At 55.0% G+C, this 662-nt stretch overlaps 1 protein-coding gene across 1 annotated transcript in view; it reads left to right on the forward strand.

Annotated features, from left to right (window-relative positions):
- Positions 1 to 662, forward strand: part of CTNND1 (catenin (cadherin-associated protein), delta 1) — a gene marked incomplete at both ends in the record, with an annotated part of 6,140 nt that overhangs the window by 4,391 nt on the left and 1,087 nt on the right. Inside the window, 3 exon segments of the mRNA XM_010024518.1 lie at positions 122 to 314; positions 421 to 495; positions 497 to 521. Coding sequence (XP_010022820.1) covers positions 122 to 314; positions 421 to 495; positions 497 to 521 — 293 coding nt within the window.

Below are 662 nucleotides of genomic sequence, written 5' to 3' on the forward strand. Positions count from 1 at the left end.
CTGCTCTCCCAGAGTAGCATGTCCTGAGAGGGACATCAGAACTGGTCACTGGTCCTTCTGCAGTGATTTTTCCCTTGCAGACCTCTTCACTTGCTCATGGCCAGCTCTTTCCCCTCCCCAGGTAAACATGCCATCCCCAACCTAGTGAAGAACCTGCCCGGAGGCCAGCAGACCCCAGCCAAAAACCTTTCTGAGGATGCAGTGGTGTCAATCCTCAACACCATCAATGAAGTAATTGTAGACAACCTTGAGGCTGCCAAGAAGCTGCGGGAAACTCAGGGGATCGAGAAGTTGGTGCTGATCAACAAGTCTGGGTAGGCTCTGCTTGAAGGACAGTGCAAGGGGCAGAGAAGGGCTTCTCCAGCAGCTTCCTCCCAACCATGGGTATTTCCAAACATCTCTCCCTTCACCCCTTTTTAGGAACCGCTCCGAGCGAGAGGTCCGGGCGGCTGCCCTCGTCTTGCAGACAGTCTGGGGATATAAAGAGCTGCGGAAAAGGCTGGAAGAAGTCAGATTTCCAGGTATGGGGATGCCCTGTTGTGGCTGGGGTAGGAGGTGGGGTCCTGCATCAGGGAGAATGGTGTTCCTGGAGCTCAGCAGTACTGGATTTCCGCTCTTCCCTTGCTGATGGGATTGACACACTTGGAGGTGTCCCCCCCGCC

This window comes from Nestor notabilis, unplaced genomic scaffold (assembly GCF_000696875.1).
Source record: "Nestor notabilis isolate BGI_N333 unplaced genomic scaffold, ASM69687v1 scaffold20941, whole genome shotgun sequence".
In the NCBI taxonomy this organism is placed as follows: Eukaryota; Metazoa; Chordata; class Aves; order Psittaciformes; family Psittacidae; genus Nestor; species Nestor notabilis.